This window comes from Lepisma saccharinum, chromosome 6 (genome assembly GCF_977018435.1).
Source record: "Lepisma saccharinum chromosome 6, izLepSacc3.1, whole genome shotgun sequence".
Lineage (NCBI taxonomy): Eukaryota > Metazoa > Arthropoda > Insecta > Zygentoma > Lepismatidae > Lepisma > Lepisma saccharinum.
In genome coordinates, this window is record NC_139234.1 from 67,719,837 (window position 1) to 67,737,272 (window position 17,436).

Genomic DNA, 17,436 nt, shown 5'->3' on the forward strand with positions numbered 1-17,436 from the left:
CTTATTTTATGCAACCCATATTTACTCACAGTTATTTCCACAAGGTCCACATCTGTGTTGCAAAGTTTGATCTTTACTTCTCCCAGTCTAGTGGAGTAACTGAACTTTGTAGCTCCTGGAGGGATTGGAGGATCTGGTTTCCCCGACCAAAACCAATCAATCAGAGTTTGAGATTCTGGAACCAACGCTTTCCAATTTTTCTCCCTGCTATGAACCCTGAAATTATTTACAACAAGGAACACTTTCAATCTGAATTTATAGTAACACCTGTGTAGTACAAACTTGTATATATCTTTGGACAAGCAAACAAAAATAATTCAAAATGTAATAAATATATACCGTGCGTCCATTTCCTTGCAAGGCTGAGAGATCGGGAGTGTGTGGCAGGCAGCACTAGCATAGATGCCAACATTTTCAACCAGTAATGTCCCGCTTATTTTTATGGACATATCTTTAGCATGCAGATATTTATATTAATATTGCAAAATGAGCACTAACCAGTGTTATAAGAGTTGTTCAAAGTGATGTCCACCTACATTCACACACTCCTGGCATCGTTTGATGAAATTTTGATTCACATGCAAAAGTTCTTCTTCCGTAATTCTTCCAAGTTCTGCCCTTATATTGTCTTTTAGTTCGTGGAGGTGAAACGCCAGGGAATTTCTGTGCAAATTGCCTACACACATCTCGACACGAGTCTGTTTTCACGTTAAGTGTCATACATAAAAATTCTTTGTTCTAACGTGGACTTTGCGGCTGGCATTTCAATCTCCTCACTTACACACAACACACACACACACACACACACACACTGCAATTACACAAAGAAGTAGCATGGCAAGTAAACAAAAACCACACTTTTTCCCACAGTACGAAATTAACACACTCTTGGTTCAAGGTCTGTTCCTCACTCCATTCGCAGCTCTGTCCAGGGCACCTGTAGTCAAGAACAACTCAAGCTCGGAGTTTTGAGATTGCAAACAATGCTCACAAAAACCATTGACTTTTAACAGTTTAGTCTGCAATGTAATCTTGATACAGTGTTGCACATTTGAAACCTCCAAACGATTCCGAGTGAAGCAAAATGCTTTCGAGGGTAAACTTAAGCAGGACGTTACTGGTCGAAAATGTCGGCATCTCCACTAACACCGCCCACCACACTTCTCCCTATCTCTCGGCCTCGCAAGGAAATGGATGCACTGTATTTTAAGCATGTGATGAAGTTGATTTCTGGCATATGACTGAATCAGTATCAGAGTAGGTTAATTTCCAATATTTAAACTGAATACGGTAGAGAATTGTACTGTTCTCTTGTAAGGATAAAACAACCAAATTTAATCTGAAGATCCTTTTTCGTTTAATACTTCGAATCTCATGTGCGCAACTGCTTCGGTACCAGTATAAGTAACAAGATTTAGAATACATAAACACATACTGTACTTTACTGGCTTATAACTTTTACCATTTGTATCCAAAAATCACATATATTGGAATTTGTTAAATATTAGCATTGGATTTGCTTAAAATATATCTGCAAGTATATAGGAATCAGTAAATTTCCTGCTTTATCACTTAGTATTAGCTTAAATATGACAAAAAATACTTGCAAACAAGAATATTTTTATTGCACAAACTGTAACTCCTTTAGAATTATAGAATTTTTAATTCAGGTTAATCAAGAGATATGAAAAAAAGTTGCAAGTCTGCATATAGATAATTTAAATTTTTGCATGGGGCTAGGTTTTACAACTTCAATTTCAAACTTTCGTGGATCCTACAATGCATGCAAATTAAATTATTTAAAAAATAAATTCTTGATTCTACTTTGTTGTTGATTTTGTGTTTAAATCCACTTTATGCACAGAAAGGCAAATTGGGAGATTGTACTTTGTACTCAATGTATTTTATGCTCACTTGTTACTAGTATGCTATCATATCAACACTTACTAACTAAATAATAAACAATATTGGCTAAATTGTTATTTTCTTCAGAAAAAACTTATGAATTTGACTTACCTTTAAAGGTTTAAAATAAATGTAATAATTTTAAGTAAAAAACCACAAATAATGTTTTTACCACAGATACAACGTAATGTTATTTCATAATTTCATAAGAAATTAATTTCAGTATTCTAACAAATGGCTTACTTTTGTAGTAGATACTGCAGGAACTTATTTAAGGTAATGATGGCTTCTTGATGGAACACGATGGAAACGGAAGTAAAGTCAATGACCAGTGATTGCTCAACACTATGGAAATGAGACTTGAAGTCGGGACAATCAGCACGAACCTGAAATGACATGCAAGTAAGTACAATACAAAATACAATAATACAAAAACTACACTCTGCCATAAAAACTTATAACTCCATTAAGCCTTGTTTCCATGATTATGAAAAACTAAATATGCTGACCAAGGCAGTAATTTATTTTATTAAAAACATAAACTAACGTAACGTTTCAACCTTCTAGCAAGGTCTTCTTCAGACTCTGTATCAAGTACAAAAGTTTGTACTTGATACAGAGTCTGAAGAAGACCATGCTAGAAGGTTGAAACGTTACGTTAGTTTATGTTTTTAATAAAATAAATTACTGCCTTGGTCAGCATATTTAGTTTTTCATAAAAACTTATGCCATCTTATAAATTCAGTTTATGAAGTGTGACATGAAGGAGGAAGTAAATGAATGGTACACTAGAACAAATTAAACATTTATAATGTAATGTTTTTTGCAGAAACGAAGATTGATTGATTGATTGATTAATTGATTTGGTGTTTTAAGTCCACTTTATGCACAGTAAGACTAATCAGGACTGGACCTACAGTTTACAGTGGAATCCGAATCATCATGTGCCTCCACCAGGTATCGAACCCGGGCATACAAGGCGACGCAGAGACGAAGAGTTTGGTGGCGACACAAAGACGTTTTCGTGCACACTTTGGAACAAGATGGGCTCCCTGCAAACAGACCATTCACAGATTGTTTCAGCAATTGGAAGCCACTTGCTCTGTGTTGGAGAAGAATTGATTGCACCCATCAAGAGTCCGCACACCTGAAAACATTGAAGCAGTTCAAATGGCTGCTTTGACATGAAGTCCCAGCAAATCAACAAGGAGGACGGCTGCCGAGTTAGGAATATTTCGCAGGTCAATCCAAAGGATTCTGCACTCTAATCTTCACTTGTTCCCTTACAAAATGACGGCAGTGGACAAGGAACGAAGGCGTCAGTTTGTTTCATGGTCAGTGGAAGAAAATCATGTTCTGCACAACACTTGGTTTACTGACGAGGCATACTTTCATTTAAATGATGTGGTGAATAAGCAAAATGTTCGATTCTGGGCAAGTGAACATCCTCACAGACTGCATGAGGAGAAAAGGTCAGTGTGTGGGCAACAATTTCAACCCACGGAATCATTGGACCTTTTTTCTTTGATGGAACAGTGAACACAGAGTGATACAAGCACATGTTGGAGAACAGATTTATTCCTCAGCTGTTGGCAACAGTTCTCCCTTTACACACTCAGTGGTTCATGCAAGATGGAGCCCGCCCACATACTGCAAACGTTGTTCTTGATTTCCTGTTTGAGATGTTTAATGTGCATGTAATGTCACATCAGTTTCCCAAATGTCACGAAGGTGGGAGACAGTGGCCACCGCATAGCCCGGATATTAATCCATGTGATTTTTTTTATGATTTTTTTTTAAAGATAAGGTATTCACAAGGAAGCCTGAAAATGTAGCACAACTCAAGACTCTCATCGTGCAGTTGTTATTTATGGATCACCAATAACCAAGGAGAAGTCCAAGCTTGGTATTATCATCCAGAAGATCAGGAAAATGGATGTGCCATGCAATTTCGGAAGACTTGTGGTAGAGGGTTGTGACAAATGTAAAGGTTCGCTTGCAAGAGGTTGTGAACCATAATGGTGGACACATTTAACACATTCTGCACTAAACTAACTTTCCATACTTGGATAATTCACTATGCATTAATTTTGTAATATTTCGATGATAAATAAATGTGTAATCAACAAAACAAATCATACGACACTCTGTATTATCATACGCTATAAATAAGATAATATTGTCAAAATTCTTTGCAAATACCTACATTAACACTGTAACTAAACTAGATTATCGATTTGTGTACATGCACACAATTTTTTAAATAATCATCCAATCAACATCAGCTGCTACCCCAAGTGCTGAGCTTATTACACGTTCCTGAACTTAAGTAGCTTACATCCTTTCCTCTGTAGAAAAAATGGTAGATACAAGGCTTCATTAGAATTCCTGAACGAGCATATTTACCTTCCTGTACAGAAGGGTAACCATATCTATCCCATCTTCTGTGGAAATTAACTCCAAGTATTCTCCTGATGTGCCAGTGTGCAGCTTGTCTATCAGTTGTATGCCACCAAGGCCAGCTTGCATTGCAGGCCCGTATTCCATGAGAGCCATATCACAGCAGAATTTAGACATGCGAAGCATCAAATATGGTTTGTCTATCCGATTACTGGATCTAGCTAAATGCACAACTACCTAAGAATATACAAGAAAATTATTTCAAATTAGATTCTAAAAGTAAAAAAAAACTCAACAATATATTCTATAATGTTTCATTAATGTGTGTGCATGTGTGTGTGTGTGTGTGGTGATGTACCAACACTTCCTTGAATGTTCAGAGAAGCACTGTTTATAAATAAAGAAGATAGTTAAAAAGTACTTCCAACTGGTTCTTTCCGACAAACTATGTTTTGGCACAGTTTCTAAGGCCCACTTCAGGGTTTTTCAAGAAGTTTTGCTGCCAACTTTCAACCCTCTATTTTAACAGTCTAAATATTCTATCTTTAAAGCAAAATTGTGAACTTTTTAATGTTTTAAACTTTTTCGAAAGTCTGACGAAGGCCTTGGAAATGGAGGCCAAAGCATTGTATATCAGATAGAAAATTCATGTAAGCAATACTGAAATAAATATTTATGATTTGACATAAATTGCAAGAACTGTCAAATTGTACTTAAATCATAAATTCACCTCCATAATGTATGCAACTAGATTATTCTGTTAAGTTTATATTTATTGTGACGAAAAGCCACACATTCAAAAATTTATGTTGAACAAAGATGGCACAAAAAGCATGGCTTTATATTTTTGGAACAATATCAAAATGACAACTGTGGAAGCAAATTAGAAATACAGAACAGATAAAATTGGAAAATCGTGCATTAACGAAGTATGTAGAGAACTTTATTATCCAGATGAGAAGCAATTAATTTATATTAGGGCATATCTCCTCACATATGACCACAAACGGCTACTTTTGACCTGAAAAAGCAATTCTAACAGACAGACCTCAATGAAAAATTTCAAGTGATTCTTGATGGATTGATGGTTCTAACTGTGTACAACCATAATAAAGATGATGCAAAATATTTAGGAAAAATTGTAGAATTCATTAGAGGTCGCTTGCCTGAAATAACTGAGAAAAACAAGGATTTTTCCTTTCATTTTCATAATTATTGAAGGCACTCATAACACTTATTAAGTTCCAATGCTTACCTCCCCTATAACAAATCTAAACAACATTGTAATAACATTTTTTGGAGAAACATTGTCATCAAATCCTGGAAGGTCAACATTTCTAGCCCACTCCTCCACTTCTTCATCACTATGGTCAGACAACATACTCCTTCAAATAAAAAAGAAAGGAAATTAATAATTACTGGTAAACTGATAAATGTGTTCACAAATATTTAAATGTGCAATAGGAAAATAAACACATTAAGCTCTAGACATATTTTAAATCTTACTGTACTTACAGTAGTTGATAATCAGCTCAACACAGTTTACCTCAATTGTGCTTTTCTTTGGACCAAAAAAAAAAGAACAAAAATAAACAACTTAAAATGCAAGAAATGTAAAATCTGTGGAAATTGTATTACAATTTGTCCCATTTGGGCCATGAAGAATGGATGTACAATGCCTTATTCCCACTCCTTGCATATTATAAGCTCTTAGTGGTAGTCTTTCTGCATCCATCCTCTTTGTGTGTCCAAACCATCTCATCTGTGCCTGAGCTATTGTTCTGGAGCTTCACCACCCCCACTGTCTATTGGATCTCCTCATTCCTTATTCTAATCCTTCTAGTCCTCCCCAATATACTCCTTAAAAATTTCATCTCCACTGCATGCATCTTACTTTTGTTTCTCTGAGTCCTTATCCAAGTCTCTCCTCATACATGATTATAGGTACATATGTGGGCTGGAAATTTAATAATGAGAACACTGCTGTATATACGCCATGAAACGGAACCGTTGCTTCTCACTTATACCACATGTTAGTTTTATACCTAAGCTACCTCCCAGTAAATGGATTCTTCCTTCCAACACTAGGCGCAATGACGAGAGGAAAAGAGTATTGTTGGAGTTGGCAGTCTAAAGTTGTGTAGTCGGAACCCCACTAATGCGAAAGTTCTGGTCATTCTCGCCATACTTTCAGGACAGACCATCAATGAACGGTATTACTGTTCATTTTTGGAACCTGCGACCTGCGTTGCGAAAGAAGAGGGGACACTTTCTGCTGCATCCTCCCATCATTTTGCAGGACAATGCTTGGGCACATGTAGTGCAACCGTGGCTGATTTGTTAGCTCGATGGGGCAGGCAGATGCTCTACCAGCCCCTGTGACTTTGATTTGATCCCCAAGATGAAGGTTCCAAACTGTTCCAGAGGTTCTTCAGGCAATAGGCCGCTCCATTCAAATCATCAACGGAACAGGCACTGCTACAGAAATACCAAGACTTCCACATCGCTGGCAACGATTGTACAGAATGCTGGTGACTACATCAAAGGGCTGTAAAAGTTTCACAGAGGTATCTCTTTCGTATCACTTGTAAATTAATAGTTGCCACCATTAAATTTCCAACCTACGTAGTATATATTATCTTCTTGTATTTCATAGGTATATCCCTGTTCCATATTAATGTTTGAACTCTTTGATAAGAGTCCACCTCCCACTTGTCTTCTTCTGTTTACCTCCTCATCTATTCTTCCTTCTTCTTCCATTAGCATCACAACCCTTTGTGGGTTTTAGCTTTCTCAGACAAGTCGTTCCAATCTTTCCTCTTCTTTGCCATTTCTTTCCAATTTCTAACTTTGAGAATCTTTAAATCTTCGCATACATCTTCAATCCATCTCATTCTAGGTCTTCCAATTGGTCGCCTTCCCATAGGTCTCCATTCTAGTATACGTTTTATAGTTCTCATTCTTTGTATGTGGCCTAACCATTTAATTCTTTGACTTTTAATATATCGTATAATGTCTGCACCATTGATTAATTTTTCTAATTCCACATTATTTCTTATTCTCCATATGCCATGTTCTATCTGTACTGGGCCAAAGATCTTCCTTAAAATTTGTCTCTCAAATATATTTAGTTTGTTTCTATCTTTCTGTGTTAGGGTCCAGGTTTCAGCAGCATATGTTACCACTGGTCTTATCATAGTAAGATATATTTTCATCTTTGTATTTCGTTTCAGAAGTTTCGATTTTAACAGGGATACATTTGCATAATAGGCCTTATTACCTTTCTTTATTCTTTCATCTATTTCAGATTCTATTTTATTGTTTTCATTAAGTGTAGATCCAAGGTATGTAAAATTACTAACACATTCAAAGGAGTAATTATTTATTAATATTGATCTATTATTATTCATGTTTGTTCTATTAATATTCATGTATTTAGTTTGCTTTTTATTAGTTTGTAGTCCTACTCTTGCAGCTTCCTCTACTAGACTTATAAACGTTTCTGAAAGAGCTTTCTTAGTTCTTGCTACAATAGCTACATCATCAGCATATGCTGTGACTTGTTTTAGTCTAGTATTGATGTCTCCTCTCACATCTAATTTTTTAATCACAGAGTCCAAAACTAAATTAAATAATGTTGCTGAGAGAGGATCTCCTTGGCGGACTCCTGTCATGACATCGAAAAAGTCCGATCTTGCATTTTCAATTTTAACTGAGGCTCTAGTGTTTTGAATTGTCATTCGGATTAATCTTACTAATTTATTTGGTATTCCATTTCTTGTAACCTTTGTAATGTTGTTGGTCTATATATTGAATCGAAGGTTTGTTTGAAATCAATAAACAAAACATGCAAATCTATATCATATTCATAGCATTTCTCAAAAATCAAACGCATCATCAGGATGTTATCTGTAGTACTTCTGTTGTTTCTAAATCCACTTTGATACTCTCCTATAATGTCTTCAGCATAATCAGTTAGTCTGATGTTAATTATTGCTGCAAGTATTTTATATAGGTTGTTTAATAGTGATATGCCTCTATAATTTTCACAGACTGTTTTATCTCCTTTTTTAAGTATAGGGCACACTAGTGCTATGTTCCAATCATTTGGCATTTGTTCTCGATTCCATATATGAATTATAAGTTTATGTATTCTACGATACAATTCTTTTCCAGCTGCTTGTATAAGTTCACTGTTCATATTGTCAATTCCTGGTGCTTTCATCTTTTTAAAGTTTTTAATTACTGTCTCCACTTCTTCGTATGTTGGTGCATCAACTAATATGTTTTCATTATCCTGCTGATTCATCGTGTTCCAGTAGGGCACTTCTAAATCCTGGTTGTGTTGAACTCCCTGGAAATGTTCTTTCCATCTATTCATTATTTCTGCTTGTTCAGTTAGGATTTGACCGTTTTTGGATTTTAAATTTCTAGTTCTTGGTTTATACTGTTGTGTTATAACTTTCTGGGTTCAATAGAATTTTCTATATTCTTTTTTGGTGTTTAGTTCTTGTAACATTTCTATTTGTGTTTTTACTGCTTGGCGTTTCTTTTCTCTACACATTTTCTTAGCATGCTTTTCCAGATTTTCATATTTTTCTCTATTTGATCTTGTAGTTCTATTAAGACATCTATTTCTAGCTTAATTTTTTGCTTTAACCACCTTTTTACGTTCTTCATCATACCAATCTTCATTTTTTTCATATGCTTTGGTTCCTAAAACCTGATTAGCAGTACTATCTATGATGTTTCTTAAATTATCCCACTCCACTTCTACATCATCTTCTTCTCCTGTTTCTTCAAGTTTCGTTTGTATTTCTTGTCTGTATGTGTTTTGTATACAAGATTTCTTCAATTTTTCTATATTCCATTTCTTAGTTTTCTTGTATATTCCTTCATTAACCATGCTAATTCTTTGTCTTATTTTAGTTCTGACAAGATAATGATCCGTATCACAACTAGGTCCTCTATATGTTTTGACATCAATTATTAATGTAGCTCTCCTCTTATTGATCAATACATGATCAATTTGATTACATCGTTGTTCACCTGGTATTTTCCAAGTCCCTTTGTGGATTTTTTTATGCTTAAATCTAGTGCTACTGATATCAAGGTTTTGTAATTGTGCTAGTTGTATCAGCCTTTCTCCATTGTCACTTGTTTCTTTGTGTAGGGAAAATCTGCCTGATACTCCACTGCTGCTGGATTCATTACCTATTCTCACATTAAAATCCCCCAGTAGAATTAGTGTATCATGTTTTGGTACTCTATCACATACATCTGACAGTTCACTATAGAAATGTTCAATATCTTCTTTGTTTGTGTCTTCAGTTGGTGCATATGTACATATAAAGGTCATATTGTTGAATTTTCCTTTTATTCTTAATTTACATATTCGGTCATTTATTGGTTCAAATCCGAGTATACATTTCCTCACATTTCCAGTAACTAAAAAACCTGTGCCATTTCTTCCTTTAATTGTTGGATGCCCACTATACATAAGAGAGAATTCTTTTTTTTTTAATCCATCCATCCCCATTCCATCTTATCTCTTGTAATGCTGTTATTTGCATGTTATATTTTATTAATTCATCTGCAATTTCATTCATTTTGCCTGGTTGGAGCATGGTACAGACATTCCAGGTTGCCTTTTACATTCCGTGGGTCGTCTCTTATAGATCCGTCCGGCTTTGCTTGTCTGAGAGATCGTAGCGAGAGGTTGTTTTACAGGGTAAGGGTGCTGGCCTTACGCCCAACCCCCAACCTGGAGGACCAGGGATTTGTATTCGAGGTTCCTACCCCTAGGAAGACTGGCTTCACCACGCCTAAGGGCTCTTCCTACCCCTTGGTTTTCTGTCAGGGTTTTCCTTCCCTTAGCCTTTAGAGATCCCTCTCTTACCTGCAAGGCAGCAGGGGCAGTGCTTATTTAATGGCGGCACTTACTCGCCATGTCTCAGTGTCGTCGCTGGATTTTTGTGGTTTTTAAATGAGAGTTATCCTGCCAGAAATAAGTCTCTCCACATCCTGTTGGCACTGACGCTCCTTGTCCGCAACTGCTTATTTGTCGCAGCTAGCCTACATATCTGTAGGCCGTTCCCCTATCCGCAACCTGGGGATGCGCTCGGCAGCATAGAGCTCTGCTCCTGGGAATGTTGCCCAGTACCGAGCATCTATTCTTCCACTTCTCTCAATTATGCTTCCTAGATATTTTAAACTCTCCACTACCCTCAACTCTTCCATGTCCATCTTTATTCTTGGTTCATTTCTGGGTCTGCTTCTTGTTGTTATTAGCACCTCACTCTTTTCTGCACTGAATTTCATTCCTGCTCTTCTGATTTCCTCATTCCAACTATCAAGCTGTCTCTGTACTTTTTCATCACTGTTTTCCCATATTAGTAGGTCATCAGCGAACAAGTGGGCCTTCATCTGTTCCTCTCCTATCTTCTTCCCCACCTCTTTGTTAATTACATCCATTGTAATTATGAAGCGCAGTGGGCGACTGTAAATTCACTCCTTTATGTATAGTCATGGACACTCCTGGGTTGTAATGGCCTCATTGACATACAATGGAATCGCTACAACACAGAAGTGTCCGTGACTGTACAATAATAAGAATTTCATGCTGCTTGCAAATAAATGTATTAACGTTGAATTTGGTGAAAACAACAAAATTTCTATTATATCACAGTCAGTTTCAAAATTACTGGTATACTCTTTCCTTTTGTTAAAACTGTAAGCTGGACAGTGCATGAAGTAATGTTATCCCCTCAGCTAGCAAAATTTTTGCAAATCTCCCCCACCCCTCATTGTTACCATGTTAAATCATAAGAGCATGCCCCAGTTAACCCCAAGTCTCGACAAAACATCCACCCAGCTAACATTTTGCACTTCAAGCACTGAAGCTGGGCACCCTGTATACCTTCACAAAATTTCTATAAGGATAATCAACAAATCCAGTATTAACATCTACACAAAAGAGACAACAGAGCAGTAACAGCAATACTTACTTGTCCAGATCCAAAGTAGCCATCCTCATGAGTCCTTTGTCAATGACATCTTGCTTGGCTTGTTCTCTCTGCAGCTCTGCACACACTATGCATCTCTTTATTCTCAAGAGGTCGTCACATTTCACCTCGGAAAGGATATTATCTGTTTGGAATTCAGGAACACAAGAACTCCCAAGGTAAAACGCTCCTTGGTCAGAGTCGACCTCGCTTACAATGATGTGGTTAGGAGACGGAAGAGGGAGGTTGTGCAGGAAATCCAGCACCATCCCGACCCTTCGGTCTGAAAGGTTCAATTTTATGTTTGCCAGAGAAACATTTAGCTTGTACCTGGAAATGAAGGAATATCAAAAGTGAAACACAAGAACTAGGGTTCTGAGCAACAGTTTAGCATTAACAAGTGTTAGGAAAATAATAAGCTGAGTCAATAACGAAGTGGAGCCAGAAACGCATCAAATGCTGAGAAGAGAAGAGACGACTGTGGTGGGAAGTTTTGAATATTTGGTAAGGAAGCAGAAGAACAGGTGAGGAGGTAAACAGAAGACTGAAAATAGGATTCTATTAAATAGGAAACAGATGTGGAGTATGGTTGTGCCCATGAAAAGCAAGAAGAAGAAGAACAGACTATGGATGGAACGATGTGAAATTTTTGCCAATGCCATAAGTACTAATATAAAAATTTACTAATACCGATAGCTAAGAGCTACGGTGGCCTAGTCGGTAGGATGTATGACTGCAATGCAGGAGACCCAGGTTCGATTCACAGGGTGGGTGATCTAAGGTCAGAGTCCCCTTATAATGCAACTCTAGGGTTCACCCAGCCTCAAATCAATGGGTAGCTGGGGGCACCCTGGGGAGCATGGTGCTGATCACATCACCTCCAAAATGACAGAGATCGAGAATATGTGGGGCCCTACCCCAACATCCCCTAAAAATTGTGCCTTCATGGCATGGTGCATATGCATGAGGGGACTATATTAATACCTGCTTTCTTTTCTCAATCCACTTCTGTTTTGATTCGGTGTTCTTTATTAGCATTCTTTCACTTTCCTGATGAATTGTTCTATATTACAGGGTTATATCTTCTCAATGTAGATACATTTTTCAAATGAACAGTTTCATCATTGGAATCTTCCTTTGTAGCGCATCGAATCATCCTATTTTTGTCCTGTGTTCAATGGCATAGCGAAATCAAGTGGTCTTGTGTTTGATCCCAGTAAAGGCACATTGCACACTGGTTCAGATCATACTTTAAATTGTAGGTCCAGTCCCAATTAGTAATCGAGCTGACCCTGCAACACTTGATTAAATGTGGGCATAATTATTGTATGAGGGAAAGCTATGATGTAATGAGAGGGAATTCATTATAAGTGATTCATTACACCTATTATAGGCTTTTCACAGCTTGATCCATAATAATCACACAATATAAAAGTGAAACAAACCTTGGTAGCAGCCTGTAATCCGGTTTCACACTGTTCGAAAACACAACTTGACACCTGATTTTTGGCACGAGGTGATAATCTGAATCTTGCAACTTCCTCGCTTCTCTCCAATCTTCCCCTGAAAATTAGATAAGTATCATAAATATCTATAAAATAACCAAAAAAGAAGGTACAGACTATTGTCTTAGTTAATTTTATCTACAAAATCTTGTGTTGCTTTCATTTTCAAATAGAATTAAAGTATTCTTTTAAGTGTCAAGACCTGGGACGAAAATGTTCTCGTGTAATTTTCTAGTTAACTTTTGAGGAAGGGAGGGAGGGAGATATATATATATATATATATATATATATATATATATAGAGAGAGAGAGAGAGAGAGAGAGAGAGAGAGAGAGAGAGAGAGAGAGATATGCATGTGTGTGTGCACACGGACGGACGCACGCACACACACACACACACACACACACACACACACATATATGTATAGAGTGAATGAAAGGAAGGAGGGACAGAAGGGCTAAATAGAAAATGAGGAAACACTCACTAGACACTGGATGAGTTAAATTTTCACAACTGCATCTTTAGGTGTACATAAAAGATGGTGGAAATGAGTTTCTGGCCCAGAGTGAAAATACAGTGGGCACACAAAAAAGTGATTCCCTAACCAGGCTCGTCAAAAGTTGACAGTGGTAGGGTGTGGTGTGTGTGACGGGGGGTGAAGGGTCAATGTTATGTTAGGAATGTGAATGGGAGGTGCAGATGAGGCTTGTTTGGGAAAGTTACTGGGGCATGATAGCACTCATGTCGACCATCTATCTTTACCTGTGGATTGGGGTAAAGGGACGATAATCGCTACCTGGAAGCAGTCATTGAAAGTGGTATTGCGATTGTTGATATAGATGGAGACAATGAAGCACAAGATTTGGGTGGAATTGATATTAAGGTTGAGGGCTATGGATGTTCGCCCAGGTAAAAGCCACCACAAATGTTGCAGGTAAGGATATAGATAGGGTTTGACGTCTTGCAGGTGCCTTTTGGTTAGAGGGTCAATTTGAAGATTTTAGGTGAAAACATATTTAATTCCTTGCTTCAGAAGTCGGCCTCACTCAGTAGGAGTGACAACCACATGATTGCAATGTAATCTACAAAGTCTTATTACACATAAAAATTCATAATTTTACCTTTGGCACATAAAACACATATTTCTAGTAAAAAAACATAAAATGTACATATTTTAGACATTCCAGGCAAAATAAAGTTTCCGAATTCTTTGTGTAAACACATATTTTGGAGTTAATGCATAAAAAAAGACGAAATACTTTGAGATCTAAGATTCAGGATTTATTGAAAGATGAATGTTTACAAAACGATTTGGGGTTCCTGTACTTTAAAGACAAATTTCCAGCATCTGTTCGAAAAGAAATGGGATATCAAAATCTGAAAATAATTTTTCTTGTATGTATGCATTGCTTGCATTGTAAAATTATTTATCTTGTAGTCTACGGTTATTACAAGCATAAAAACACAGATTTTTGTTGTGACATTTCAGAACACACACTCCCTTCATCAGACATTTATTTTTAGTTTGATTAAAGATACAGTTATAACAATGGTTAATGTCTGATGAAGGGAGTGTGTGTTCTCCGGAAACGTCACAACGAAAATCTGTGATTTTCTGCTTGTAATAACCGTAGACTACAAGAGAAATAAAAATTGAAAAGTTGCTCAAGTTTTGGAAAGTGATCATGTAGGCAAAATTGATGGTGTAAGTGTGCACGACATCCTGTACTTTAAATGTGCACGTCTGACTACATGTGATGTGAAAAGGTCATTTTCACAAGTTATTGTTTAGAGATAGTAATGAGCATGCATTTTCAATGGACAATTTGGTAATGTGCATTGTTGTTCATTGTAATCAACAGAATACAACATACAACTAACAACCTGCTGTCACTGGTGGGTATCTACAGTATTTTATTTGTTTGACAGAATTTTGAATGAAAATATTTTTTAATTTTAGCCACATATTTTCACTGCTTTTAGAACATAAAAAATAAATATTTTTCACTTTTTAGCACCTAAAAATCCACTCCCTAGTGATGAGAATGAGACAGGTTTTGTACCTTGGGCGGTAGCATTTCTGAGCAGGGAAGTATTGGTTGTGGGGTGAAGGGATATTGTGAATGAGGATGTTTTGGGGGTTAGCAAGAGGGGCACATGAAAACATGTCTGGAAAGATATTTCTGGTGTCAGGATCACTGCTGAGAATGGAGAGGAGGGAACGCAGGTTTGAGTCTGATTTTGTTGAGATGGGGGTAGTATTGGGCAACAAGAACAGAGGGGTTGGTGTCAGGTTTCTTGGTAGGAGTGTATGAGGCAGCTCTGGATATTTGACTTGTGCCCAGGGTGGAGGGATAACCATGGATATCAAAGCGCAAAACACAAACTTCCACAGCATGTACAGGACAAAATGAGAAACTTTTATTTATAGCTCACTTCGATCCCAAAAACACAACATTTTCTACCTTGTATGCAGAGGCGTCACCTGAAGGGAGTTCACGGAGCACACAAACCCCCAACCGAAAACGGAAAATTTTCAATTTGTTTTCTTTTCTGCAACATAAAACACTACAGTTCAATACTTATTTTACAAAAAAAGCTATTTTCATTCATAAAGTCTTCACAATGCTTAAAATTTCCCAATTTCCACCCCCACTGTTGACAAGAAAAGCTCACAGGTTAGACACAGAGATGGAAGAAGCCGAAAAAAGCAAGAGGGAAAAACTGGGAATCGGAGCACGTGCCCTTCCGAAAGAACACTCAACAGATGGCAGCAACTGTTCTGAGAATGCCGATAGCGGCCAAGGTTCGAGGTATTTTATTTTTCGTTTTGTATTTGGGAAAAGTAAGCAGTCGTCAAGATATTATAATGCAAGCACTGTTTGCATGTATTGTTATATTATAGTAATTCCTAAGATCTTCGATGATTTAGCCTAATAGCCTATCTTTAATTTCCAATACATTTCGCCAAAAATTAAGGGTGCAAACTTCCTCAACAACATTACAAATAGTTGTTGCACACCTAAAGCCTTGCATAGCGAAGGTTTTATGATTTAAAACACTATATCACCAAAATGAACAGATTTACACTTAACATCGACATTTAAAATTGTCTCTTAATCCTTCAGGTAACGTAGACGAGTTAAAAAGAACGAAGACTAAGACACTGCTAGTAGAAACTAATATTTATCTTGGCACACATGTAAGCCGGTATGGATATTGAAAAGAAATTATAATTGTTATAAACTCCTACAGGTAAATTTTAAAACAATAATTTTAAGTTTCGCAAATTGCTTGATTGATTGATTTGCTTTATTTTATTTCAATTTTTATGCCACTTTTGGTTAATTTGCGAAGATGGGGATGAGCGATGATATGATGAAATTGATGAATGGACACTCACAAACATCCATGCCCAGGCCAGGATTCGAACCCGGGACCCCTGGCATCGTAGTGTGATGTGCTAACCACTCTGCCACAGGGGCCAGCTCGCGAATTACAATTTGCATCATGAAGTTTGAGCATTGCCAAGGACTTACTTACCAAGCTGCTGTGAAATTACAAATGGCTATTGAATTTAAAAAAAAAAAAATATTCGTCGATATCATGGTTAGTGGGAATGGTTGAGGTTAATTTTAGGAACAGGCAAAATAATTTCGAATGAGGAGAGAAGTAAGACATTGCAATAATTTGAACGGGAAAAAATGTATTGTTTACCTTAGTAATGTTTCTTTGTTTTTGAGGGCGTTGACGGGCATGGAGGGAGGGGGGGTGTTAAGCAGAAACTATAGTAATTCACAGTAAATGAAAATTGGCCTGTGTTTTGTAAATGGCAGACTGGCTACTAGCACAGTACAAGGTTCCAGGTTTGTATTCTTCATAAAACATGAATTATTATAATTATTCATATTTCTTGTTTTACTTTAGTTTATTACTTTTTCCTTGTAATCTAAAATTTATTACTGAAATATAATCTGACTTCACTAGAACAGTTCTGTACTGTTCAAATTTGTATAACTAAAATATAAATTATATTTATACAATAAAGGACAAAATGTTTATTTAAAAAGCAGAGGAATCCTTAAACATTCGCAGAAAAGCCACTCAAGGTTTATTTTATTTATTATTATTATTATTATATATATATATATATATATATATATATATATATATATAATAACCCATAGCACGACAGCTCTCGAAGGGCCTTGGCCTATCTCCCGACTGCCAGTTTCCCTCCCACAATCCTACTTACAGGTGTGGAGTTCTTCAACCAGTAATGGGGTGCCATGTGGTCAGCATGTGTTCTTTCTGAATTAGTGGTTGATGTATTAATGATTAACATTTGGGAGGTCGTGGGTTAAAATTTCGTGGCTCGACATTCTGAGGTTATCCATGGCCTCCTTCAGTCACTCCCGATGGATGGTGGGGTGATACATTTGATGAACGCCTCTTACCACTTTCTAGGGCTTTCCTGCATTCTGTCATCTTCTGTCATAACGTCCAGGTGAATGATGTTAATCAAATCGATCAGCATAGGTTTCTGTAGCCTTGTTTAAAACTTGGTAAACAGTGATATGTTCTTGCAAATATTGATGCAGAATAGTTGATAGTTGTTGATA

The 17,436-nt window shown here is 36.8% G+C and overlaps 1 protein-coding gene across 5 annotated transcripts in view; it reads right to left on the bottom strand.

The window, feature by feature from the left end:
• LOC145988841 (intermembrane lipid transfer protein VPS13A-like) overlaps positions 1-17,436 on the bottom strand; it is a 231,550-nt gene that overhangs the window by 157,062 nt on the left and 57,052 nt on the right. For all 5 annotated transcript variants that reach the window (XM_083124072.1, XM_083124071.1, XM_083124068.1 and 2 more), the window contains exons 15-20: positions 12,755-12,872; positions 11,313-11,639; positions 5,561-5,690; positions 4,312-4,542; positions 2,149-2,291; positions 30-216 (exon numbers count right to left, since the gene is read on the bottom strand). In XM_083124072.1, the coding sequence (XP_082980198.1) occupies positions 30-216; positions 2,149-2,291; positions 4,312-4,542; positions 5,561-5,690; positions 11,313-11,639; positions 12,755-12,872 (1,136 nt within the window). The remainder of the gene's footprint in view (positions 1-29; positions 217-2,148; positions 2,292-4,311; positions 4,543-5,560; positions 5,691-11,312; positions 11,640-12,754; positions 12,873-17,436) is intronic.